This window comes from Pelobates fuscus, chromosome 2 (genome assembly GCF_036172605.1).
Source record: "Pelobates fuscus isolate aPelFus1 chromosome 2, aPelFus1.pri, whole genome shotgun sequence".
Taxonomy (NCBI): domain Eukaryota; kingdom Metazoa; phylum Chordata; class Amphibia; order Anura; family Pelobatidae; genus Pelobates; species Pelobates fuscus.
In genome coordinates this window covers 165,177,951-165,203,064 of record NC_086318.1, presented here as the reverse complement: position 1 = coordinate 165,203,064, position 25,114 = coordinate 165,177,951, and the positions used below count along the sequence as shown (strand labels likewise).

Genomic DNA, 25,114 nt, shown 5'->3' with positions numbered 1-25,114 from the left:
CTTTATTAGGCTAGATTTTATGCTATCCTTCACATACAGGGCCACCCCTCCCCCTTTCTTGCCTTCCCTGTCTTTTCTATATAAAGAGTACCCTGGTATTTCTATGTCCCAGTCATTTTTTTCATTATACCATGTCTCAGTAACAGTGACTAAACAGGGTTACAAAGGATTTGGCAAGTATTTGAGGGGGGGGCGGTCTCCGTACTAGCTGTGGGATAACCTGACATGGTCTTTAGTAGCTCAGGGTTGTACAAATACTCTGTCACCTCCGGGCTCGTATGGGTCCGCCTCTGATGTATCTCAAAGATAAACTTGCTAGCCCTACCGCCCAACATCACTGCTTAAGAGAAGGTAGGACATCTCTGTAGCTGGATACCTGTATTACGTCAGTGTACTGTCCTGCATGTATCTGGTTCTGAGCTGATTTTCCTGGGGGGGGGATTGTTTGTGTTTGGATAAAGGTTTGTGTTTGGGCATATTTTGAGTAACTTACTAATCGAGAAGGTGATCTCCTCCATTTGTCTGACAAGTTCTACCCTGTGTATCCAGTCCCTGAATGTGGGTATTGGTTCCTGTTTCCATAGTATGGGTATCAGCTGGTTCGCTGCTGTCAGTAGGTGGACTATCAACCTGGCTGGGTTGGTCTTGAGATTTGGGATGGGCGCTAGGAGTATGATATATTCAGGAGAGAGAGGGATATTTGTGGATGAGATTGTCTAGATCATTGCGTGGATACGTTTCCAGTATTTTTGGATCTCTGGGCATTGCCACCATATATGTGTTGTGTGGGCATTATGTTGGTAACATCTCCAGCATTCGTCTGTGGCGTTATTGTGAAGTTTGTGGATTTTCGCGGGCGTATAGTGCCATCTCGAGATGCGTTTATAGTTGCTTTCTTGTGTGCCTAAGTTAGTTGAAGATTTATGTGCCCTTAAGAGAATGGCTTTCCACTGACTCGGAGTGATTTCCACCTGTAATTCCTCCACCCACCTCACGGCAAAGTGTGGTATGGCCTGGGAATTCGCATTTACCAGAAGAGAGAACATAATTGGTAGAATTTTCCTTTTTAATGTGTGTTCCTGACATATCAATTCGAATTTCGTGAGGTCCCTATTCCCCTTTGGGATGAGGTTGGTGCTACGTATGAAATTGATAAGTTGGGCATGGTGTAGATGTTGGGTTCCCGTAGCTGGCTGGGTAGGCAGCAGTTGTGAGATGGTTTTTATCTCATTCCCCTGCATCAAGTTTGATTAACAAAAAGGTAATTACTACTATTTATAATGAATAAAGGGCACAGTGATAAATATAATTTGAAAGAAAGAAATCATGACAAGATACTAATGAAAAATAAGGGTTAAAGAAATAAAAAAAAATGGGGATTTCACAGATTTAAATTTTTTTCCCGCTCCCCTTCTTCTCCGTTCCCGTTAAAAAAAGGAAGGAAACTTTGAATGGATTGTAATAGGAATAGAAATGTATTATGAGACACATTAGAACAATGGTCATGGTATATATTTTTTTTATCAATCGATATCGCTTTTGAAAACTACTAAGATATTGGATAATGTGTAGCATTATTGGTCAAATCATTTTCCAAGTAACTTAAGTTGAGAAACCTTAATATACTACGACTATTTACATGTTAGGGGCAAGTTGTATATTTCCCTCTCTTTCATTTGGTTAGAATTGTTTTATTTTTTTTTCTCACTCATATACGTGCCTAATTTTATCTAACGCCGTAATGTTATTTTACTACTGGGCTGCAACACCACACCAATAGTATCACAGTAAAGAAGATACTATCAAAAGGCTTCAGAGGCTGGGGATGGCCTCAGAATCCATTTCTAAATTCCTATCTTTTAGATGTGGAAAATGATAGTCGGACTGTTTGTTTTGTTTGTCTTTTGTATGTGTATGAAGATACAAGCTATTTGGAGGCAGAAGGTGGGGGTGTACGGTTTTAGGGGGAGGAGAAAAAGAGGCAATGGTGAGATTGTTGTCTCTTAACACTCAGAGTCTCAACTCCCCTCAAAAAAAGGAAATCTTTTTTGAATTTTTAATTTTAAAAAAAGGGTCCAGATAGGATGTATTCAAGAAACTCATTGGAGTGTAAAGGATAAGATTAATGTAAAAAGTAAGAATTTCCCATTTATTATCACATCCTCTTTGCTAGATAAAAAGAAAAGAGGGGTGGCTGTTTTCTTTTCAAAGGATATTGATCCAATTATTAAATATCAGGATATTGACAAAGAGGGAAGATGGATTATAATATGTGAAATAAAAGGTAAATACACGATTGCCAACATTTATGCCCCAAATCACGCACCGGTCAGATACCATGATAGATTTGTATTAAGATTAGAAAAAATGAAACTGGGATTAGTGTTACTCATGAGTGATTTTAATTGTGTGCAAGATCCTTCCATGGATAAACAAATTAGCAGGGGAAAAACGTTTCCACTTACACACCTGATGAATGTTAGAAAATTTGGAATTGTCACTATGGGTCCAACATGGTATTACCAAAATCTCCATTCTCTGGAATCAATCAAGCTTTAAAACCTTCCAAAATTTACAGCAATATTATAATATTCCACAGCAGGAGATATTTAATTATATTAGAATCAAAAGTTATTTAAAGACCTCAATATATAGAAAAAAAATTAAACGAAATAGTGGACAAATTAAACAATATAATTGAACTTGGAAAGGATACAAAATTACTTTCAAAATCTATAGCTATAATACAAGCTATTAAAGGTGTCACTATCCCCAAGGCAAAAGACAGGTGGACTAGAGATCTCAAAAAAGAAATTATCACAGAGTGGTAAGCTGAATTACCAACAGTATACTCATCAATTCATTGCCTTGATATAATGGAATCCCATTATAAGATCTTAAAAAGGTGGCATTTAACACCGCAAAAACTAAAGATGTACCCCCAGGATAGATATTTCTGCTGGAGATGTGGCGCTGAAATAGCCGATGAAATACATATATGGTGGGAATGTCCTCTTGTTAAATCTGGGTGGGAAACACTTTTCGAAATTATATCAATATTTCCCTATGATTGAACCGGGTGTGGATGGAAGAGATGGCAATATTACATCTGAATTTACCATCTTTACCGAAAAGCTAAAGATGTTTTTTGATCCATATTTTAATGGCCTTTAAAAGCTCTATGGCCATAAACTAGAAAACCTCTAAGGTTGAATCGTGGCAACAAATTAAAGAACGTGCCAAATTCCAGTGTAGAATGGGACGAGAAATTGCCTCTAATTTTTGTATTAATCAAGCTAAATACTGTATTTAGGACAACTGGTTAAAGATCTTGGGAGCGACGTGATAAAGGTTAGTTGAGACCCTGAGATGACCTGAGTTGAGTATATAATATTCTCCTTTCCTCCCATCATACAGCCCTGCCCTCCCACACAGCACTTAGGTAATTTAAGTAATGTAGTTATCTTCACACTGTATGTCTAAGTGTACATTTTATATGTAACCTTGATATAATATATGATAATGAATAATGTATGTATTTATATTTTGAAAACCAAAAAAATGTATATAAATAAATACAGATACCCTGGAGTGTGTCTGCTTTCTCAAATGAAGGGCCTTTGTGGGGTTATTTGAAAAGTCAAACTGCTATAATGCCACAAAATCAGACATAGGACCATCTATGAAAATTCGAACTATAGAAACAGAAATAGCATGGTCTCCTATATGACATTGTAGCTTCACAGAATAGTGGCAAATGCATACAATGGGGGTACGTTGTACTCTGTTGATATAGCTATACACCATATGGGGTTATGTGCAGGAATAGTACACACCAGCTTTACGAAATACATATTACAAAAACCTTGTTATATGTGTACATGCCAAAATAGAGGGGAAAAAAACAAAATTTTACTCCAATATTTAGAAGAGATTGGCGGTGAAATGGCTACGTAAAAAGTGTTAAAATAACCTTAGGTAAAAAGCCTGTGATGTCTACTTTATATAAATATATACTTTTGTGTGGCAATTTTGTATTCTGTGATGGGTTTTAAACTTCCAAGACAAATCTACCAACTTCTAAAATAGTTTCATTGAAATTTTATTTTAGACCTTGTAGTTTGTGACCTGTAACTTTCAAAGTAAACTAAAATCCTACACATATTATGTACTCTGTAAATCAAGAAACATAAGTGATTTGATTTTGAATTACTTTTTCTAAGCTGGACATATTATCCACTTGTGATTATTGCCAAAACTTTGAAAAAATGCATTTCTCCCCCTGCCCCCCCCCCCTATTATTTTATATTTTTTTGTAATAAATGAGGATTTATATATGTATATGTCACATCAAATTAAAGCCCTTCTTGTCGTCTAAATAAAACGGTATATAATATGTGTTGGTACAAAAATAAGAGAGATGCAAATTTCAGTTGAACACAAACAACAAATAATGTAAAAAGTGCTTGTGTCCTTAAGGGTAAGACAAGCTTCTGAAGCTGTGTCCTTAAGGGGTTAAGTATGTAACCTTGTGACTGCATTGCACAAGAGAAACTACAATGCATTTTTCAATGAGTAGGTCTGTTGTATAATTCAGGTTTAAAGCAGAGAAAGAACATAAGTGAATAGCTTAAGCTTTGTTCCTTATTAGATCAGCTTTTTGTGTTTGTTTGTTTTGTGTGGGGGCTCTATAATTTATATTGTTTATAAAGTGTTACTCAGTGTTATCTTATGATTTATTGAAGATCCTCTACAGTTCCTATGGTTGTTTTCTGCCCATTGATCTTATACATTTGTAGTTATGAGCCTGTTTTTAGATGTTAAGCTGGAATTGTTATCATTTTGTTTCCTACTGTTTCCGACACTTTGTAATTGTAAAAACCTTTACAAAAAATGTCAAAAAATCTTATGATTTCTTTTGCAGTTTGAAGAAGTGTTTTTAGAAAAGAGGGAACAGTATGAAGCTCTGCTTAAAGGTATGGTAGTAACACCCTAGACCAACTTTTTTTTTTTTTTATATCATGTTGATAAAGCATAAAAATATTCAACAAATAAAATAATAAAACTAAAAATATACTTACAGAATTTTCCAGCCAAATCATAATTTAGGACGAATCCTTAAATAAAGAGGATCTCATTCTGGACTATGAGGGGCTGTTCTTATCCCATAAATATCTGCTGGACTGATGTTAATGGGAGAGGTTCTTCATAAACAAAAAATGTTTCACTCATGCATAGGCTTGGTGGAATTACCACTAATTTGCATGCTTAGTGAGATCAGCCAACGTTTTTGCATGCAGTGTCTGTACTTGGACAAACCTGATATAGGAAATCCAAAACTTTCTGAGAGGCCGTCTTAGATTTGCAGGTTTATTTTATCGATCCAATTGTAAGCCACTCTCCCAGTTTTATGCAGCTTTAAATTTTAAGATGCTTAGCATTGTACATGGTGGAAATACTGCATGTTTGCACTGTCATCATTTACACGTCTTCTGCCACAACAGGCACAGAGATAGATTAACCCATCTAGCTTAGCATGTCACTCAACAGCTGGGTTTACACACCCTAATGTACAGGGTTAGCAAAAGTAGGAGGTAACTCAATGAGCAGCTTAGTAGATCAGGCCCATGTGTGGAACCATACTTTTATTTGAAGAGAATATGAAAGACAAACATTTTGGGACCCCTATCTCTTCCTCAGTGTACAAATGCCCTTCAAAGCATCATAATCCAGTTCCGTTCAGGCACAGCTAGGGCACACAGTGCAAATAAAACAAAAAATGTCAGTTGAAGAAGAGGGCAACATTTACATTGATGGTTGGATGCCAAAATGAAGTTGCCGAGTTCAGGATAGCAGTGAACACGTCTTCTGTGTGGATTTGCACATTTAATTTTATTTTTCAGACCTCACAAAAACAAATGTGCGAATTATAGGGGATTAATTAACAGAATATTAAAAATTCTCAGTTACAATTCCTTTTCACAATGACTCATTCATATGCAAAATGTACTAAATTAGGTATGTCGTCTTCATTAATGTGACTTATAATGTAATTATGTGACATATAAATATACAGTCAATAGGAGAATGACGTTTTTTTGTTTGATTCTTATTCCCAGAGAGAGCTTTGCTTTTCCAGCAAGTGCCAATGGTGGAAATTGATGGCATGAAGTTGGTACAATCTAAAGCCATTCTGCAGTATATTGCTAGGAAGCATAACCTTTATGGGAAGGATCTAAAGGAGAGAGTATTGTATGTCCTGTCCATTTACTAAAATGTTGTTGTGACTAATTTTAAATGATTGTTAAATTTATGTATGAAATTATTAGATGTGTTTATTCTACTTAATATGGCTGACTTTTTAGAAGCCAACATGTGTGTTTGCGTGTGTATGTGTTTAAAAATAAATATATATATATATATATATAAAATAATCCTGCACTCCATACAAAAATAAATATTTGCCCGGTGCTTGTCAGGCGAAAATACAAAAATGGGTAATCAAGATAGCACTCACAGGACTTGAATAAATATAAAACTTAACTTTTAATCTTCCAAATCAAAAAATCAACGTTTCAGACTGTTACACACAGACTTTCATCAGGACTAACAAGTAAGATGCACAAACATTCATATATATACAAATATACAATTAACTTACTCACCACCGGAATAAACTGTTACTCCCTGTCAGCCCGGTCCGAAAATCGTGCGGGTTCCAGCTGACGTCAGCGTGTGCGTACGTGACGTCATCACGTTGCGTCAGTGTCATTACCACGTCACGTGATCGCCCGTCAGACGGCCTCATTGGGAGTTCGTCGCTATGGTAACCCATAGCCACCTAGTTAAAACAAAACACATTAACCCCTTGACTGAAAGCACAGAAACATGGCAATCAATATATAATAATATACAGCCCAAATCAAACTCTCTCATAAGTACTGCATAATTCCAAAGCTGGGCAGCATCTACATCGGAATTGCCTAGCACTACATCCCTTAGGGACGTATATTTTGAGTTATTGCGTTTAAGAAAACGAGAGACTGATTTAGATCTACATGGCCTTTTTTTTTATCTGAGTATCATCGGAAATTACAGATCCCAAGAGGATTTTGTGTAAGAAATATTCCCACTATTGGCAGACTTAAACCACAGGTCTGTAGAAGATGGATCTCAGTATTGAACAAGTGTTCATTGGATTTAATGCTTATCATCAGGGAGTAACAGTTTATTCCGATGGTGGGTAAGTTAATTGTATATTTGTATTTTGGTGTATATATATACCGTGTTTCCCCGAAAATAGGACCTACCCCGAAAATAAGCCCTAGCCGAATTTTCGGGGTGGACTGCAATATAAGCCCTACCCCGAAAATAAGACCTAGGCATCTTACCTTTGCGGCCCGGCGGGACTTACTTCTTCAATGAGGAGGGGGAGGAGCGTTGCGGGCCGCGGCATCGCGCAGCGTGATGACGACGTCCGCAGCGTGATGACGACGTGGGCAGCGCCGTCAGTCTGCCTTCACGGATCTTCAGCGGAAGGATCCATTCCGGGCGGTGAGGCACCCAGTGGTCGGACTCTTTGAACTGTGAGTAGATACCGGTATTTTATGTCTGGGACTTAATTAATTAAAGGGGGGTGAATTAATTAGAGGGGGTGTGGATTAATTAAAGGGGGTGGATTAATTAGAGGGGGTGGATTTATTAAAGAGGGGGGGTGGATTAATTAAAGGGGGGGTGGATTAATTAGAGGGGGGTGGATTTATTAAAGGGGGTGGATTAATTAAAGTGGGGGTTCAATGTACATACCGGTACCGTAAATAAATAAGCCCTACCCTGAAAATAAGCCCTAGTGTGTTTTGTGTGACTAAAATTAATATAAGACCCGGTCTTATTTTCGGAGAAACACGGTATGTATGTTTGTGCATTTTACTTGTTAGTCCTGATGAAAGTCTGTGTGTAACAGACTGAAACGTCAATTTAAAAAAAAAAAATTGATTTGGAAGATTAAAAGTTAAGTTTTATATTTATTCAAATCCTGTGAGTGCTATCTTGATTATCCATTTTTATTTATATATATATATGTGTGTGTGTATGTATTTATGTGTGTGTGTATATATATAATGTTTTATAGTCATGGGGGAAAAAAATGTACAGTCTCTTTTTATATGTAAATTCTGTGGTTTTACATATCCGGACTTAATAACAAGCGCCCTAAACGTTAATGATACGTACTGAAATTCTGCGCTAGAATCAGCCAATGCTGCACTGATACAGAATGTCCTGCAGCGTAGAAGAGTAAAAGCTAAGTCCCAATAAGAGAGACGTTATGTGAATTAGCTGACGTGAGTGGCTTCCAGCGTATGACTGCAAGGGCGCATACCCTGTATAATCTGTAATTAGCAGCAATAATGTTCTCTTGTTTACTGGGTACCATATATTTTAGTGGGATAATGTGGAATTTTACTGGAGGATCATTGGTCTTAATATGATACTTGATGATCCCACATAGTGATAAGGTCATTGATATTCGCTTCACTGGATGAAACCGATGACATGATTATTGTAATTCCTTTGGCGTAAGAAACCAAAATACATGTACATGGCTGCCTTATTAGTATGACTTTCAACAGGTGACTTAATATTTCTGAATGGTGTGAGTGGTTATCAAGGTATTAAGGAATGGTCTACTTGTTGTATGCCCTTGAACGTTTGTTTGGTTAAATAGGCAATAGTTGCGTTTAGAAAATATAATAATTATGTTAAATGCCTATCCATTAAAGTTTGTAGTATTATGTTATTAATTTAATTAATGTGAAAAAAAAAGGAGCGAATGCCACCCTAGTCCTGATAAATATACATTAATCGGAAAGTCTGTGAAATTCTTTAATAGTTTTGTTTGATGTTCTTGGTATGCTTATAGAGAGTCTAGGCTTATGAAGTAACTGTACGATAAGTAATAAACCCTTACCTTGTTACGTGCCTGTGATGTACTACAAATGAAAAACACATTTATTTATAAATTCTTTATTTTTGTAGTGCAAATGCAGGGGATTATACACATTTTATCACATGTGTGATTCTCTTAAGACATCTTAGTTGTACAATACATGTGGTTTGAATAGCGTGCACCATTTTATATTGCAGTTAAACATATAATGCGGACTAGCTGTTTCCTTTGCAATGGGTGGGGACCAAGCTGTGTAGCAAGTCTGTAAGAGTTGCAGTGATTGTGGTTGTTCTATACAGCTCTGAGGGGTTAAAAACCACATTACGTGCCGTTAGGTACTGATATTAGTGAAGGTGAGCAATGTTGCTTTACAAAGTACCTAAGGGTGATAAGGGGTAAGTGAGTTATGTCGTGGGGGTGTCGCCATGCTGTGCGTCCTGCTTAAGGCTTTGAGTGGTGTGGGCTGGGAAATCACTCTGTGGAGCTTAATGGTCCAGCCGACTCAGGCACTTAGTTGTGTGGGTGAGTTGTGTGGGAGAGGTGTCGGTTTCGTGGGGTGTATGCTTTTTTTAGTTTTATTTACTTATTATTTATATTTAATAATAATATATATGTGTGTGTGTGTGATTTAATTATAAGTGTATTTTTTTATATTCATATATGTATATATTAATATAAAAATACACTTAGTATGACATATTTTATATATATATTTTTTTATTAACATGTCCATTCAGGCAGTCCACCTGCAGGCAGCACTATGGACGCCTATTGCAGCCATGTGACCGCTCTTTTAGAGCGATCACGTGGCCTAATTTGCCGAGGGGGGACTGTCTGGGCTGTCAGGCAGTCCCCCCCAGACATGGAGCAACACCGATCACCGGCGGGGGAACGTCGGCGATCGTGTAAGTAATAAGGAATGTCGTGGATGTACTAGGTAAGTTCTCGGTCCTTTAGGACCGTTTTTTTGTCAGACATACCTAGTACGTCGGCGGTCCTTAAGGTGTTAAGTAAGGTACCTGAAATGAGAACTGGAAATTAAAACACACCATTAGTAGGATGGAATTGGATTAATAGCTATTGCATAGTGGCAAAAAACTAACTGTGCCAGGAGGAAAGTGATGCCTTATCAGGTGCCAAGTGGCTGAGAGAGGCTCTATCTATGATTTGGGCCGTGTTGTTGTTGCCACTAATCATTGTGGCAGGGTGTTGACCTTTCAGTGACTGTTCAAGATCCATATATCATTGGATGTAAAAGGTGAGGTGATAATCCCTGCGAGAGGGTGAGGCAAGGCACTAGCGATGATTTGGGGCGATTGACCTAGGGGTTGGTCTTGCGTGACCATTGTATTAATTAGTACTAGATTATTGGACAGCTCCTATTACCTACAACCAGTTCCACTGTCCCTAGTTATGGGTATTATTATTATTATTATTATTTATATAGCGCCAACAAATTCCGTAGCGCTGTACAATGGGTGGACTAACAGACACATAATTGAGATCAGACCACTGGATGTACAGGAACAGAAGGGGTTGAGGGCCCTGCTCGATGAGCTCACATGCTAGAGGGAGTGGGGTATAGTGACACAAAGGGTTAAAGCAGGGGCGGACTGAGAACCCTCAGGGCCCCCGGGCAAAATAAATCAAGGGCCACCTTACAGGTCCCACCCATACTCCGCAGCAAGCGCCACCCATGTCCCGCCTCCATGCACCGCCTCCAACCACACCCTACACAATCTTTAGACACAAGGAACAAAAGTGCAATAATCCCTTTGAGGCCCCAGTAGAGACTACAATTGAGGGCTAATGGGCCATGGAGGGGGGTATTTCTAGCAGAGGCTATCTCAGTGTCCTTTAGAGAGTGTGTTAGAAAGAATCCCCTCCAGGCCCTATTAGAGACTACAATGGAGTCTAATAGGCTTGGAAGGGGGTCTTTCTAACAGAGGCCATCTCAGTGTCCCTGCTGGAAACAGTCGCCTCCAGGCCCCAGTAGAGACTACAATTGAGGGATAATGGGCCATGGAGGGGGGGGAGCATTCTAGCAGAGGCTATCTCAGTGTCCTTTAGAGAGTGTGTTAGAAAGAATTTCCTCCAGGTCCCATTAGAGACTACAATGGAGTCTAATGGGGCCTGGAGGGGGGTCTCTCCAACACTCTGGTTCCTATTCACAATATAGCAACACAACATAGCTCGCTGATACCTAGGCCAAGTTGGCTCCTCTTACCTTAATTACTGTTGCTGGGTGGTAGTCTGTGGGCTTGCTGGAAGGCTGTGGGCTTACTGGCTGCAGCTGGCAGGCTGTGGGCTTGCTGGCTACTGCCGGCAGGCTGTGGGCTTGCTGGCTGCGGCTGGCAGGCTGTTGGCTTGCTGGCTGTGGCTTGCTGGCTGGCAGGCTGTGGCTTGCTGGCTGTGGTTGGCAGGCTGTGGGCTTGCTGGCTGTAAGCCTAACTGGTGGCCTGTGGGCTGGCTGGCTACTGGCCAGCCTGTGGGCTGGCTGGCCGGCCTGTGGGCTGGCTGGCTTGCTGGCTACTGGGGCACTTGTAGATTATTTAAAGAAATAATCCATGCACAATAACCACTACTGCTCTGTGTAGTCGTTATGGTGCCAGGAGGGCCGGGCCCCCCTTTCAGAGTAAGTAGTCAAACCGTTTAATAACAGTTTGACAACTTACCTGGGGTCTGCTGGGATATGAGGCTGTAGTAGGGTATAGGAGCAGTGGTGCAATGTGTAAGGGGTGCAGTGTGTGTGAAAGGTTCAGTGTGTGTGAGGGGGTGTAGGGTGTGTGGGGCAATGTGTGTATGAGGGGGCTGTGTATGTGTGTGGTAATGTTAGTATGGGGGGCTGTGTGTGTATGGGTGGGCAGTGTATGTGTGTGTGTGTGTGTGAGGCAATGTGTGTAAATGTGTATGGTGTGTGTGGGTGTATGGGGGCAGTGTGTGAATGTGTATGGTGTGTGGGGGCAGTGTGTTTATGGGGCTAGAGTTCACTCTCACCACTGCGACCACCAGGAATCCCTGGTGGTCACAGTGTTGAGAGTGAACTCTAGCCCGTAGCTCCAGGGCTAGAGTTTACTCTCGCAAGAGCCGTAATGTTGCCGTGGTAACCGCGGCAACGATCTGTGCTCGCGCAAGAAGGACCCAGAGGAGCTGAAGGCTGAGCTCCCGGGTCCTCTCTTCCTCCCTCCCCTACCCGCACGGTGCCTGCGGACAGGGGAGGGGGCAATTGCCCTCCTCTTACTCCCCCCTCCCCCTCTTCATACCCCCCTTCTTAATCCCCCCTCACTCTCTTCTTACCCCCATTCTTACTCTCCCCCTCTTCTTACTCCCCCTCCCCCTCTTCTTACTCCCCCTTCTTACTCTTCCCCTCTTCTTACTCCCCCCTCCCCCTCTTCTTACTCCCACCTCTTCTTACTCCTCCCTCTTCTTACTCCCCCCTCTCCTTACTCCCCTCCCCCCTCTTCTTACCCCCTACCCCCTCTTCTTACCCCCCTCCCCCCTCTTCTTACTCCCCCCTCCCCCTCTTCTTACTCCCCCTTCCTCTTTTTACTCCCCCCTCCCTTCTTACTCCCCCCTCCCCCTCTTCTTACCCCCTCCTCTCTTCTTACTCCCCCCCTCCTCTCTTCTTACCCCCATCCCTCTCTCTTCTTACCCCCCTCCCTCTCTCTTCTTACCCCCCTCCCTCTCTCTTCTTACCCCCCCTCCCTCTCTCTTCTTACCCCCTCCCTTTCTCTTCTTACCCCCCTCTCTTCTTACCACCCTCCCTCTCTCTTCTTACCCCACCTCCCTTTCTCTTCTTACCCCCTCCCTTTCTCTTCTTACCCCCCTCCCTCTTCTTACCCCCTCCCTCTTTCTTCTTACCCCCCTCCCTTTCTCTTCTTACCCCCCCCTCTTTCTTCTTACCCCCTCCCTCTTCTTACCCCCTCCCTCCTTCTTCTTACCCCCAGCCCTTTCTGTTCTTACCCCCATCCCTCTTTGTTCTTACCCCCCACTCTTTGTTCTTACCCCCCTCCCTCTTTGTTCTTACCCCCCTCCCTCTCTCTTTGTTCTTACCCCCCTCCCTCTTTGTTCTTACCACCCCCCCTTTGTTCTTACCACCCCCCTCCCTCTTTGTTCTTACCCCCCTCCCTCTTTGTTCTTACTTCCCCCCTCTTTGTTCTTACCCCCTCCCCCCCTCTTTGTTCTTACCCCCTCCCCCCTCTTTGTTCTTACCCCCTCCTCCCCCCTCTTTGTTCTTACCCCCTCCTCCCCCCTCTTTGTTCTTACCCCCTCCTCCCCCCTCTTTGTTCTTACCCCCTCCCCCCTCTTTGTTCTTACCCCCTCTCTTTGTTCTTACCCCCTCCCCCCCCCTCTTTGTTCTTACCCCCTCCCCTGTAGCGTGGCCGAGCTGCACTCCGGTCCGCGGTGCCCGGCCGGAGTGATAGAAAGGTGCACACTGAGTGTGCACCTTCCTGTCAGTCCGGCCGGGTACAGGAAACAGAAACTCCGAAGTGCCCGACCGGTCAGTCCGCCCCTGCGCAGCAGCACGCCCCTTTCAGATAGCGCACATCCAGTTATTCGCAGAGTATTCATTTCTGGATGATGACAGCGCATAGAAGATGTGGAGGAACCAGCCCCCGTAAATAGCTCTAAGCAAAGCCAGCGTCTGAAAATGGTTGTGTGAGTGCATCAGGGGCTATGGAAGCACAGGTCCCTTGGATGTCAGCTGTGGAATCTGTGTGGTGACAGATACTCCGCAATGCACTAAATAATATGAAAAACATTTTCTTCTGAAAAGTAAACTTTTTTTTTTTTTGCTTCCCCTGAAATTTGATTTGAGAAATGCCTGCATCCCCCAAAGCTATCTGTGAGTAGATAGTGAGCATATAAGTTTGCTTGACTTGAAAATCTCTCTTAATTTTATTATTTTTAATTTTCCAAGTTGGAGGCTGCGAGGAGCTGTATTGTGAATACACACATGTATCACTGAATCTGAACACTGAGCACGGTGTTTTGGGAAATGTACAGCTATACAACTTCTGCTTGATATCTCACAGCTTCCTTCTATAAATGAGACACAATGGCTGAAGCTATGTTGCAAGAGGTTTTTTTTTTGTTTTGTTTTGTTTTTATTTAAAGTAAACCTGCATCTAATGATACATTTTCTTGGATGCATTTTATTGAACTGGATTGTACTTTTACCGTTTTTCCTCCGTCCATTCCAGACTGGGGGAGGATAGCAATAAGATTCACACTCAAAGAGATTAATTGACTAGTTTTGACCGATCAATAGTAGCCTCTGTATGTTCATGTTTGTGAGTTAAGTTAACTTCATTTGCAGTGGCTGTCAGGCTGCATACACAATATGAGTTTTGTTATGCAGGTTACAAATGCATTAAAATGCACAGGGTTGAATGCATGAGTTACAATGGTGGTCAGTGTTTTTAGAAAACACCAAGTAAGCTAGTTAAGTCCCAAAGGGATGACAAGTGTATTCTTTTGTTTACTCCTATGACACTCAAAAATAAACAAAAAAAACAGTATCTTGGTACCGTGTTGCATGTTACACTACAGAATGGAACTGGCTTAGTAAACACAAGCATGAACGCATTTTAGGTTCTACCCTTGAAACCAGAATTTAATTTCATTTTTTGTTTTTGTTTTTTTGAGAATTGATATGTATGTAGAAGGGACCACTGATCTCATGGAGTTGATGATGTCTCATCCATTCCTACTACCAGAGGACAAAGAGAAGAACATTGAGCTCATTATAGAGAAGGCAAAGAAAAGATACTTCCCAGTCTATGAAAAGGTGACTCTTCTTTAATACTATTTATGGCTGCTTATGTGATGTTGGTGTAATATTGTACACACTTTAATCTCATTGAAACATATATACACAAGGTATCTGGAGGCACATGCTATATATATAGGCAGTTCAGTCTCCCAAAGTCTTATTTTAGTTTTGTCTTGAATCACAGATGCGTGGTTTAACTTTTCTTTTTCTAAAACCAGTTTACGTATATTTATGTGGATTTAAGATATGCCAACGATTTAAAGGAACACTATATGGTCAGGAACACAAACCTGTAAAGCTAAAATCGTTATCTAGCTCTCGTGGCCCCCCTTGCCCCTAAATATAGCAAAATCTTACCATTATTCTAGTCTGCTGTTGCTGGCTCTGTCCTTGATCTGCCTCCTTGGCTGACTTTATCAAAAGTGAAGAGCTGAGCAAATCACAATGCTTTCTTATAGGAAAGCATTGGATCGGATGAGATTGCCAAGGAGGTTGGACAGCCAAACGCTACCCTGGTCAATGAGCATTTCCTCATAGAAATGCATTGAATCAATGCATCTCTATGAGGAAAGTTCAGTGTCTCCATGCAGAGAGTGGAGACACTTCATGTCAGTGCTGCACACTGTCACCAGCATGGCGTAGGAAAAAGGTTGAGTAAAAACACCTTTCCCATTTTATTGGAGAGGGGCAGGTCACCTCTCTCACTGACAGACAAACGTACTGATTTGATACACACACTCACAGACACACACACCCACAGACCAACACATACACTCACAAATAATTACTTTTTTATTTTAATTTAAATCCACAAACACTTCCTACCTTTGGGAGAGCTGAAGTGTATCAGCTACCTTGGGGTCCAGCGGGGTTTCTGTTAGCTCCCTCTCGTGCACTGTTTAGTGATGCTGTGCCGGAGTGACATCATAGGCTCTCAGCATCACTGCAAGACGAGCGAGGGAGCAGAGCAGGGAGATTACAGCTCCCTCGCAGCGCAGTAAGTTAGCCGCCTGCCTCTCTCCCACTGCTTCAGCCCTCCGTGAGCCGACTGCCCCCCTCTGCTCTGAGACAGCCAGTCACATCGGAGGCTCCAGATATCAGGAAATATTTAATGGTCGCCATGGCAACCTGGCACCTGGCATTTGTTTAGCCCTGGTATGAGCTTCCCTTTGGCAATGTTCATGAAATAGTTCTCATCCTACATGAAGAAAGAAATCAGTTACCCTGATTATTCTTTGTGACGGAGCTCCTGTACTCTGACAGAGTACCTCTGCCAAGTCACCTTCCTCTCTGCTACCAGCGATCTCGGAGCACTTTAGACCCACTAAGTGAAGTTTGACTTGGAACTCTGAAGACCTCTTCCACCGTGCCGGGCTGCAGCTCTCTTCTTCCAGGCTGGTATCGTTTCCTCTGCCTTTCCACTTCTGTTCTACTGCTAGGTATTGACACCTCTGCCTATAATGTCTCCAACTACTGTCTTGACGAAGGCATTTATGACTCTCAGGCCTAACTCTTTGTTAATTCGTCTGGGAAATCAGGGACGTGTGCAGCCAGTCAACTGGTAAAGAAACTGTTAATGGCATCCCTTGATAAACCACACAGGACACACAGTTTCCTATGGAACTAACACACAATCCTTTATTTTCACTCAAGACTAGCCCCTATCCGTATTATATTAAACCCATGGTGACACACTCAGTCCAATACATGTAACCAAATCTTATGGGAAATCATACAGACACTCATAATAACACAATAAAACATTTATAAAGGGTTGGGGAAGACAATATCTACAAGAAATATCTCCCAAGCCTGCAGAAACCATAATATGTAAATCTAATGGAATATGCAAATTACCAGCCTTGCTATTCAGCTAGTGCACATAACAGTTGCAACCAACAGATGACACTGTACAGACAAATTCACCTAGTTAGTAGAGAGCATCAGCAAAACGGAAGAGCACACAAACTTTTAACAAATAACAATAATACAAGTCATGCACATATAATGGGCACAGGGTGACTTCATGATAAAATAATTTCGGGCACCTATATGAAGTGTCGGTCTTATGCACCCACTGATGGTGACTTCTGTCACTATTATTATTATGATTAAGATTATATATTTATTTATTGATTGGGATTACCAGGTCCAGGTAACCTCATGGTATTGACCGTGTTCTTGCCCATGCTGCTTTTTGGTATTTTGGTATGTTACTGAAACTGTAGCAAACCTCAACAACAGATGGTAAAGTTTTCATAATGTTCAGGAATCAGACTCCTCCTTGTTATGATCACTATTGTTCAAAGTTGGAAGACTTTAGGCTTGATTAGGACTGGTGTGCAATTACTATGCTTATAACACTTAAATCAATGTTTACTTTTCAGTTGACCTAAATATGACCTCTCTTCAGAAATTACAATCCAGTTTGCCTAGAACTGGCTGAATTATGAGCTGGGCAAGACCGGGGCACACTCTGCCTGTAAGCTTAAATCATTGGTTGAAGGCGGTCACAATATGAATGATCCTGCTCTTATTGGTGGGACTCAATTGGCAATCTTTTGATCCTTTTTATCAGTATTATGCTTGTAAAGTTCCTAATTCTGCCATTATCATTCAGCAACATCCCATGATCTTAAATGCCTGGTCCATGTCTTAAACTAAAGCAGTACGTGACATTTTTTGGTGAGACACTTTCTGCATATATCACGGATGTAAAATGACTGTACAAATTTGGACCCTTGTATATTAAAGACTGGCTCTCCTACTTGTTGCTCAGTAGCTGTGTTTCCATATCAGTGTGGTCAGCGTTGCTCCATTGTTCTGTTTTCCAGTAATTTCATATTTCCTGGAAAAACATAAAAATGTTGTGCAATGCAGAGCGAATATATCTGTATAATAAATATAAGTAAACCTCTGTGTGTCCATGTTGCAGGTGTTACAAGATCACAGAGAAAACTTTCTAGTTGGCAAGAAGTTGAGCTCTGCAGATGTACAATTGTTGGAGGCAATCTTAATGGTGGAAGAAAAATCTGCTGATATCCTCTCTGAGTTCCCTTCGCTCCAGGTATGCTATGCTGAAAACATTTTTTGGGGGAAATGTGAAAATGGCCATAGTTGTAGTGAAATCCTAGATATGACAGAACAGTTATATGGAAATTATTGCATTATCTCAATAGTCTCCACACACCCTACAACAAATGATTAATATATGTTTAACATTATCCAGTATCCTCAATCTCTAATAATACAATTTGGGCTTGCAATTATGGGGATCAATTATTTACAGTGCCAAGAGAATTTCAAGACCGGTCAGCACTCTTGGGACTTATCTAAATTAACATAAATGCCATAAAGAGAATGTGATCTGACCTAATAATATCACTGTTATAATAAAGATACAAAATATAACATTTATTAAGTATGATTACAAAGTTGAGGTAAATGACCTCTAAACCAGTGAGGGAAATTAGTAAAAATTCACTATACAGATACTATACACTACAAATTATCTAAATAAGGGAGAACAGAAACGAAAATCACTGAGAATAGATTTTAGTAAAAAAAAAAGTGTTTAGTGTGATACTCGGGCGCTTAATATGATTATATAGAAAAAAGGAGATGTTTGTCTATCTACTAGCAGCTGTAGCACTCTTTGGGTTCTCCTATTTACACAGAAAACCAATAGTGAGAAAATGAACACGCAATGTGCTAAAACCAGGTTTAGGTGATATTACCCCTCACACACAGCAGTGTATAGTGCAGCGCTAAAGAAACTCAAAGGCTTACCCATACAGCATGGGGCATTTTCATATATTTCCCGGAAAAACAAGATAAAAAGAAATACACAATAGTACAATATCGTTTGTAAATTGATATAAATAAAGCAAAAATGTAAAAGAGGGAATGCTCACAAGTCAAGAGCCTTTTCAACTTTATGGCTCTGAACGTACTCGCTTCCTGTGCCTTTAAGGTAGCATCAGAGACCTTCTTCCTTGTACTCTTTCACAGACTCCAATGTAGTATTTATATACAGGAGACATAAAGTGCAAAAAACGATAGTGTAGAGTGTTGATAAAGGTTCACAACTAGTAATTTAAAGGAAAAGTTGCTCACCTGGTTTTGGAGCCCATAGAATACTGGCTCCAAGTGTGGATGGATTGGAATAAAATTTTAGGGAAAACAAGGGGCTGGCTGCACTCACATGAACATGCTTAAATGGGGTGCTACTGGGGGCCAATAAGTGCAGTAAAAATGAAAATCCAGCGCACTCCCTTATCTACTAAACGGCTACTTTGGTGCTGACAGATTTTGCTAGTTTTATTAAAAACACCTAATCTAGGCAAAAAATAATGGGGGTTTAGTTACATTAAATGATTATACATTGCATAAGCCTGCCACAATGTCAATGTACCCCATCTTTGGCAGGTCCTACTCTAACAACCAACTGTCTACTAAATGAGCTACTCACTTGGGGAAATCCTTCCATCTCAAGTTCTCTGCAGTACAAGGCTAAGATGGGGGTACATTGTATATATATATTTATTAACTTTATTTTTGGTGTTTTTTTTTTACTTTTTTCACCAGCAGGGGGACCAATTGCCCAAATTAGCCGCGGATGTATGAGGTACGTCCGTGGTTCTTAACCCCTTAAGGACACATGACATGTGTGACATGTCATGATTCCCTTTTATTCCAGAAGTTTGGTCCTTAAGGGGTTAAGGACTGTTCTTTGTTGGACGTACCTCAAGCGTCCACGGTCCTTAAGGAAAGTCCAACATTCTATGGTGAGAAAGATTATTCAAAAGTAGAAAACATTCAAGACAGTTGCCAATTTTTCCAGGAGTGGATGCCCCAACAAATTCACCACTTCCAATGACCATATCATTGGAAGTGGCAAAAACTCCTCCACAACGATGTGAGATACTAATAAAGTCATACAGAAAACGTCACTGCTTTATTGCTGCTAAAGGTGGTTCTACAAGCTATTGAATCATAAGGTGTACTTAGTTTTCAATACATGGCGTTTACCATTTTAGCTTTATTTTTGTTAAATAAGTCATGACACCGTGTAATATGTCATGTGTTGTTGTTCATCTGAGGTAGGTACACTTCCAATGACCACTCCTTAGATGGCTTCTTGAGGCTCTTGCTGGGGCACTGACATGAAGTGTCTCCACCTTCTGCATGGAGACACTGAACATTCCTCATAGAGGTGCATTGATTCAATGCATCTCTATGAGAAGATGCTGATTGGCGAGGGCGGTGTTTGGCTCTGCCCTCATCCTGCCTTTTTGTCTGAGATCATCAGAATTGACAATATTGGCCAACTAAATGCTTTCCTATAGGCAAGCAAGGAGGCAGATCAGGGGTAGAGCCAATAGCTGTCAGACTGGAATAAAGTTGAGTTTACTATATTTAGAGGCGGCAGGGGGGGGGTTAGATAGTGTTTTTCACAGTATGAGAGCTCTGCATAAATAAATGCCAACAAACCTCAATGAACTGAAGCAACGTTGTAAAGAAGAGTGGGCAAAATTTCCTCCACAACGATGTGAGATACTAATAAAGTCATACAGAAAACGTCACTGCTTTATTGCTGCTAACGGTGGTTCTACAAGCTATTGAATCATAAGGTGTACTTAGTTTTCAATACATGGCGTTTACCATTTTAGCTTTATTTTTGCTAAATAAGTCATGACACCGTGTAATATGTCATGTGTTGTTTTTCATCTGAGGTTGTATTTACATAATTTTAAGACCTGCTTAGGAACAGATGATTGTTATTATGTCCTGATATGATAAACCATAGAATTTAAAGGGGGTGTACTTTCGTTTTCCCATGATTGTAAATCAGCATTTTATTGTATTAAAAAATGTACATGTTAAGTCGTGTTGATGTTGCATTATGTGCAGCAGTGGTTTTCTAAATATCATCATGCATAATTTTTTGTAATGTTTGCTTATTCATGGTGGTCTTTTCAACTTTCCAAACTTTCCAATAACACTAAAGATTATTTTTTTTTTAGATGTAAATGTCCATTTACTGACCCTGCAGAGAGTAATGTACTTTATTTTACTGATCTAGTCTCTCATTCTTTTAAATATACATCTGATCAACTAGGCCTTTAAAGAGAGAATAAGTGAAATCCCAACTATCAAGGCCTTCCTGCAGCCTGGGAGTAAGCGGAAACACCAACCCGATGATACATACGTGACAACCGTGAGGGAGGTCCTCCGCATGTACTAAGGTCGCATTCAGTTTGTGCAAATTCATATCCAACAGCGGCATATTTGATGGAAGAAGTAGAGCACAAAATGATTTCCATTATTTTAAAACCGTTCTTCATACTTTTACTAGTTTGTAAAATGGTTATGCTTTGAACAAACATTAAATGTTGTATACGATCAAATGGTTGCCATTTTGCTAATTTATTTTTATTTCTCGTATTTTCTTATTGTGTTTAATTGGGTATATTCTAAAAGTTGTAACATATTTAATCTGTTTAGGTCAGGAGCACTTAGAATGGATTTCTGTTCTAGCCACCCTGTGTTTAGTTTTTAAACTCGGTCATATGAACTCTGTATTTAAAAGTTCTATTTTTCTGGTTTATTCTATGTAGCCTTGAATAGTTTTCTATTTCAGTCCCTTGTTGTATTTATGAAATGCACTTTTTTTTTTTTTTTTTCCGGTAGTAAACGTACATACTTTTAAAAAGACATTTATGGTATTGTCCTCTAAAGACAATATAGCATGTATTCCTAATGCTTTGATGTTATATTAAAGACTTATATTATTGGGCTCCACCTGAACTAATAAAATGAAAACTTTTTACTTATGTTTGCTGCCCTGCCATGCCTGCCTCAAGCCTGATGGTCACGGCCAAAGCAATGCTTCACCATAAGGAAGCATTGGGATGCAAATGCATAAAGTGCTCCCCTCAGCATCTCCTCATAGAGGTGTATTGACTCTGTCAAAACCTATGAAGAGCGTTCAGCGTCATGCAGCGCATTGAGACTCTGAACATCGTTACTGCAATGTTTGACGACAAAAACAAGGAAGTTATAAGGCAGCAGTATAAACACTGCCTTTCCTCAGAAAAAGCAGTGTTTACATTACTGAGGCTTTAGGGACAGGCTATTTGCCCCAGAACTACTACATTAGACTGCAGCAGTTCTGGTGCCTATACTATTAATTTCATAGCAAATTGTATAGAACTTAAATATGAATCTGAAAAGCTTTTAGACTAAATTTGTTTATTTTTATTTTTATTTTTTTTAAATGCATGTCCACCTACTGTCACAACAAGCTCTTTTTAGCCTGAAATTTGCCAGAGGGTTTTCCTTTCACTGCAACGTTGTGTTCCGGGAGTATGCCCAATAGTGTACATATTTTTTGATTAGCAATATTCCTTGTTCAAAAGGAAAGGATGAAATGCAATTGAATTATCAAATATTCTTCTCAAAGTCTGAAATTTTACTTGTTCATTAGGACTAAAAGGAACTGCTGCAGTTATAAGCACCTGCCTTGCACAGTGATCTATGCAACATGCATAAGTTATTCCAGTGCTTCAGATGTCCCTTTAATAAATAATACTGGATATGTTTGTTTTATGAAGGCATCCAGAGTAAATTACATTGTACTATAATGCTGTACACATTAGTCACAGGAATTGCACTGACAAACACTACAAATGAGATCAGAATGGCATTTAGACACTTCTAAATTGATCACAGGTTGCATAGAATACATTTGTAGGGATATTAATTCAAGTGTAAAAGTCATGTGAATCCATCCAAGGTCGCCCAGATCACAAAATCAGCACTTTGTCCATGCTATTAACCAATATCATGATTTTGCAGTGCTGGCTTTGAGACAGAATTTTGACTGTAGCCTGTGTGGAAGCAATTGAATTGAAAAAAATCCCATAATGAACTGAACACTTAAAATATGCTCCTGGATTATTATTGGTATTTATATAGCACCAATAATATGAAAGGGGGGAAATGTAACAATAAATGAGACATTTACAAAATGATACAATAGGTAAAGGAGGACCCTGCTCAAACAAGCTTACAGTCTACAGGAGGTGGAGTATAAAAACACAATAGGGCAGCAAAGGGGACCGCAACCAAACAAGGTGGAAAAGTAGCAGAACTGGAGGTGAGAGTGTAGTGTGGCTCTTTAGGAGAGAGCAAGAGACAGATATGTGACATAGAAGTTACTCTGGGAGGCCATAAGCATATCTAAACAGATGAGTTTTGAGGGACTTCTTAAATGATTGAAGACTAGTAGACAGGGCCGGACTGGGAGAAAAATTCGGCCCGGGCATTTTTTTATCCCAGCGGCCCACTAAGAAGGGGGCGGGTCAGAGGAGGTGTGTTTTGTCATCACTAATGACAAGCACGCCCCCTCTCAAAGTGAGCATGTTGGTTCAATGCTCTTCCAGGGCAGACCATGCGCAGAGCTCTGCTGAAGAGCTCTAGCATGAGAAAAAAAAAACTGTATTTGTTCTGCACAGTGCAAGCAAATTTAATAACATGCTTGCACTGTGTTTCCTTGCAACTTGTATCTGGTGTCTCTATAACTGGATATCAGGAGACAAAAATGCTAGGAAAGAGTATTGTGCATGTGTTTGGAGTCTGCTTGTGGTATTGCGTGTGTGTAGAGTGAGCTGATTGTGGTGTGGTATTGTGTAATAAGGTTAGTTTTAGACATGTTGTGCCTGTGGTGTAATGTGATGCATATGTGGCTAGGGGCTGTAGAGAATGTATGTAAAGGGGATGTAGCATGTGTGCAAACAGGCTATAGAGTGTGTGTATAGGTGATGTAGTGTTTGTAGAAAGTGTGTGTTTAGGGGTGTAGTATGTGTTTGCTTACAAGGAATCTAGTGTGTGTGTGTGTGTGTATATAGGGGATTCAGAGTGTATATGTTAAGAGTGGTGTGTGTGTGTGTGTGTGTGTGTGTGTATGTGTATATGTATAGGAGTCTAGTGTGTGTTTGAAGGACCCAGAATGTGTAGGAGATCTAGTGAGTGTGTGTTTATAACGGATTCAGAGTGTATATAGGGATCTAGTGTTTATATGTGTGTAGATGATCCAGAGTTGGGTAAGGGATCTAGTGTGTGTCTGGAATGTAATGTGTTTAGGGGTGCAGTATGTGTGAGGGGTGCTGTGTGTATGTATATATATGTGTGTGTTTGGAACTATTGTGTATGTGTGTGGTGCAGTGTGTTGGGGGGGTTCTGTGTGTATGTGAGGGGTGCAGTATGTGTGCGTGATGGATGCTGTGTGTGAGGGATGCTGTGTGTGAGGGTGCAGTATGTGAGGGTGCGGTAAGTGGTGTGTGTGAGAATGCTGTGTGTGATGTGTGTAAGAATGTGGTGTGTGAGAGTGTTGTGTGTGACAGTGCTGTTTGTAATGTGTGTGAGAGTGCTGTGTATGATAGTGCTGTGTATGATGGGTGTGAGAGTGCTGAGTGTGATAGTGCTGTGTGTGAGAGTGCTGAGTGTGATGTGTGTAAGAGTACTGTGTACGATGTGTGTGAGAGTGCTGTGTGTGATGGGTTAGAGAGTGCTGTGTGTGAGAGTGCTGTGTATGATGTGTGTGAGAGTGATGTGTGTGAGAATGCTTTGTGTGATGGGTGTGAGAGTGCTGTGTGTGAGAGTGCTGTGTGTGAGAATGCTGTGTGTGATAGTTGTGAGAGTGCTGTGTGTTATGTGGGTGAGAGTGCTGAGTGAGTGCTGAGTGTGATGGGTGTGAGTGCTGTGTGTGATGGGTGTGAGAGTGCCGAGTGTGATAGTGCTGTGTGTGAGAGTGCTGAATGTGCGAGTGCTGAGTGTGATGTGTGTAAGAGTACTGTGTGTGATGTGGGTGAGAGTGCTGAGTGTGATGGGTGTGTGAGTGCTGAGTGTGATGGGTGTGTGAGTGCTGAGTGTGATGGGTGTGTGAGTGCTGAGTGTGATGGGTGTGAGAGTGCTGAGTGTGATGGGTGTGAGAGTGCTGAGTGTGATGGGTGTGAGTGCTGAGTGTGATGGGTGTGAGTGCTGAGTGTGATGGGTGTGAGAGTGCTGTGTGTGATGGGTGTGAGTGTGTGATGGGTGTGAGAGTGCTGTGTGTGATGGGTGTGAGAGTGCTGTGTGTGATGGGTGTGAGAGTGCTGTGTACGATGTGGGTGAGAGTGCTGTGTGTGATGGGTGTGAGAGTGCTGTGTGTGATGGGTGTGAGAGTGCTGTGTATGCTGTGGGTGAGAGTGCTGTGGGTGAGAGTGCTGTGGGTGAGTGCTGTGGGTGAGTGCTGTGGGTGATGGGTGTGAGAGTGCTGAGTGTGATGGGTGTGAGAGTGCTGAGTGTGATGGGTGTGAGAGTGCTGAGTGTGATGGGTGTGAGTGATG

At 40.9% G+C, this 25,114-nt stretch overlaps 1 protein-coding gene across 2 annotated transcripts in view; it reads left to right on the top strand.

The window, feature by feature from the left end:
• The window catches only part of LOC134586948 (glutathione S-transferase 3-like), a 153,239-nt gene extending 132,106 nt beyond the window's left edge, over positions 1-21,133 (top strand). Inside the window, exons 3-7 of one of the 2 annotated variants that reach the window (XM_063442917.1) lie at positions 4,925-4,976; positions 6,120-6,252; positions 14,597-14,738; positions 17,659-17,790; positions 20,845-21,133. In XM_063442917.1, coding sequence (XP_063298987.1) covers positions 4,925-4,976; positions 6,120-6,252; positions 14,597-14,738; positions 17,659-17,790; positions 20,845-20,970 — 585 coding nt within the window. In that variant the 3' untranslated portion in view covers positions 20,971-21,133. The remainder of the gene's footprint in view (positions 1-4,924; positions 4,977-6,119; positions 6,253-14,596; positions 14,739-17,658; positions 17,791-20,844) is intronic. The other variant, XM_063442918.1, reaches the window with a different exon arrangement.
• The last annotated feature ends 3,981 nt before the right edge of the window (positions 21,134-25,114 follow it).